This window comes from Diaphorina citri, unplaced genomic scaffold (assembly GCF_000475195.1).
Source record: "Diaphorina citri unplaced genomic scaffold, Diaci psyllid genome assembly version 1.1 scaffold3817, whole genome shotgun sequence".
Lineage (NCBI taxonomy): Eukaryota > Metazoa > Arthropoda > Insecta > Hemiptera > Psyllidae > Diaphorina > Diaphorina citri.
The window spans coordinates 2,759-6,060 of NW_007381217.1; the positions used below are offsets into that span (position 1 = coordinate 2,759).

Genomic DNA, 3,302 nt, shown 5'->3' on the forward strand with positions numbered 1-3,302 from the left:
TAGGTATTTTTCATAGTTACGATTTCATGTGTTATTCGTATTGACTTATGTACATGTGTTCATAATTGCCCCCGCCCCTCTCAAACGTCAATGTGCCCGCCTGATAAAGACAGAGTAGGGAGGGGACTGTTACAACAACAAGAACAACTTTGTGTCGATAGGTACTGCACATAAATAATATTAAATAAATTACATGAATAACTGTCGGCTTTTTTTATCTTCACCACTCTTCCATTTTTTTCCCCAGATGATCATCAAGAAGATTCACCAGATGGTTCACCCAAGTTCCTCATTGGTATGAAAAACACAGCGGTATTGGAGAAGACATTCCTTCGGTTTATGGTGAAGGTGTCTGGCTCTCCTAAACCCGAAGTCAAATTGTAAGTCGAATACATACCCTGTGTATGTATCTTGGTATAAAATTCTCCCAGGATCCCTGTCAATGTCCTTCCCTTATCATCAAGAGAATTCTAAGTTTTAACTCCACAGTTTTTGATTTTTAAGAGGTTTCATAGAGGGAACTATAATTACTCTTTCTGAAAACGAAGAGAGAAGGAAGAGAAGGGATAGGAGGAAACCAGCCCTACCGAGAACGGACCTTACCTATCTGCTTAGGATAAAGCCCGCCCCGAGTAATCGAACCTACGACCTAGCACTTACAAGGCAGACGTGCTACCCTCCAAGCTAACTAGACTGACTGGTTTTTCATTTATTTTGTAGCCAGCCTAGTGAGCTTAGTTGGTAGTGCGTCTGCCTTGTAAGCGCTAGGCCGCGGGTTCGATTCCCGCCCGGGGCGGATTTTATCCATATTTTTTTTACTAATATTTGTAAGAGACTATTTTTTTTTTCTTTTTACAAAACATTTATAAAAGGACCTTTTTACTGACATTTACAAGGAGATTTTACCAAATCTTTATGTATTGTTATCCTCAACGAATTTTAGTGTATTGCACATTGCATAATCACAACAGATTGCAGGCACTCATACAAAATTTGGTAACTTGGCATCTCCACCAATTAAATTACTTGTAGTTCGGTTCACTCAGAAAATGTTCTAAAATCTAAAACTAATGAGTAGTAGGCTCTATTTGGTATTTATTTTATTGATTGAAATGTTTTCGTTTATTTTCAACACAATCGTGCCATCCATTAGAAAGTTACAAAAGAAAAAATAGGTAGGTATTCAAACAGAAAAAAAACATTACTTTCCTTCCTATAGGAATTATAGGATAAGGAAAGTAAAAACGGGTAAAAATTTTCATCTCACTTCGTTTTTTCTTTTTTCAATCTGAATAGACGTGTTTTGTTATTATCATATTGTTTTGTTATTATCATACGTGTTTTGTTATTATCATATAATGATTATACACGTGTTTTGTTATTATCTTTCTATTATCTATTTGTTTCATTGATTTATTTATTTGAAATTATCATCATGGAATATGGCACAATTTGCTCGCTATTTTAATTAACAACGGAAATCATTTATCTTTGGAATGACATCGAACATATAGATGTGATGTGTATGTGATATGTGTGTTATGTACATGTGTGTAGTTTCAATTGTTATGTAGGTAATGTTGATGGTTGATATGTTACACAGTCAGTCGAAATATCGCCCATCACTCAACACAACGCAATATAGGAAGGTACCTACATAGGTATGTAGGTAGTTGATTCTTTGTTTTGTCGTAGCGTTCAGGCGCGAATTTACGTTCATGCAAAATCTGGAGGGCTCATTATTTTATTTGTTACTTATTTTAAAAATAAGAGAACAACCGCTTTAAATTTGCCCATAACAGATGGAAAATAACAGATAACAGACCACCTACCTACCTATAACCGAAATCGTTCAGCTTAGTCTGCGGGTCGAATAATGAAATTTGTGTCTTCACCATATATTTTTTTTCCTCTTTTTACAAAGACGATAGTAATTTAGGTTGAACTAACAAGATTTTTTTTCCTCTTTTTGCAAAGACGATAGTAATTTAGGTTGAACTAATATGATTTTTTTCCTCTTTTTACAAAGACGATGGTAATTTAGGTTGAACTTACTATAATTTTATTTTCCCCCTTAGTTACAAGGACGATCGCTTCATCACCTCCGCCAATCAGCGCGTGAAGATCGACAAGTCGCGCTCTAGCGCCGGTTACTACCCTCTTTTTACAAAGACGATAGTACTTAGGTTGAACTAATAAGATTTTTTTTCCTCTTTTTACAAAGACGATGGTAAATTAGGTTGAACTTACTATAATTTTGTTTTCCCCCCTTAGTTACAAGGACGATCGCTTCATCACCTCCGCCAATCAGCGCGTGAAGATCGACAAGTCGCGCTCTAGCGCCGGTTACTACGAACTAATTCTACCCCAGGTGACTGAAGAGGACGCAGGCCAGTACAAGTGTATTGCTATGAATGAACACGGGGAGGCCGAGAGTGAAGCAACGCTCAGCGTCACCGGTGAGTGGATGAGTGACTTTTTTTTTTCATTTTTTTTTTTCATTTTTTTTTTTTTTTTTTTTTAACTAGGGAGGTAGGGCTTTTTTAAAAATTGTTCCATTAAAATTTCCACAGAAAATGAGGGTCCGTCATCCGCAAATGGCAGGATAAGGAACACCAGTTTACAGAGTTTAATCAAAACTCCCTATATTTAAGGTAATGAGCCGACCTAACTTGGGTGGCGGGAGGACAAATGGTCCGCTCGCAGAATTGGTGAGTCGCGATCCCATTCTATGTACTTATAGCTACTATTATTTTAATCTATCATCCCATGCCATCGCTTATAATACATGCACATGGTCATATGTCATATGGCTGGTGAATATACACAAATCCATCATTCTCCATTTACTGGCTAAGGGTTATAAGGAAGTAATGTACACAATATGATCTCAAGGCGATAAGATAAGTATTATTTATACATACACTCATCCACGTGCCGCTCACGCGGTCCGCGTTCAAGGACGAAGTCGTGCGGTGCACACATATAAATGTGCTCTATAAAGGCTGCGAACATAGAAGATTATTATAAGATCTTAGCATGATAGCACTTTACACCTGGCCTATACGTACGTATACGTGATATTCATACCGGATACATAGTTAAATTGGTATATCAACGGATCGAATTCGCTCTGTCCCTCAATCAGTAGACCGTACACATGAGCTGCTACTTCCTAACATTTTGCTTCGACCATAGTGTACGAGAAGTCCGTGTAAGGTAAAACAGTTCAAAAGCCATATACACAGATTACAGAGAAGAACACCTAGTGTACAATTAACTTCTTTGGGTCAGAACTGACT

General features: G+C 37.3%; 1 protein-coding gene across 1 annotated transcript in view; it reads left to right on the forward strand.

Moving 5' to 3' along the window:
• Positions 1-247: 247 nt before the first annotated feature.
• The window catches only part of LOC103520593 (obscurin-like), a gene marked incomplete at both ends in the record, with an annotated part of 12,242 nt that continues 9,187 nt past the window's right edge, over positions 248-3,302 (forward strand). Inside the window, 2 exons of the mRNA XM_026831646.1 lie at positions 248-380; positions 2,275-2,459. Of these exons, the coding sequence (XP_026687447.1) occupies positions 248-380; positions 2,275-2,459 (318 nt within the window). The remainder of the gene's footprint in view (positions 381-2,274; positions 2,460-3,302) is intronic.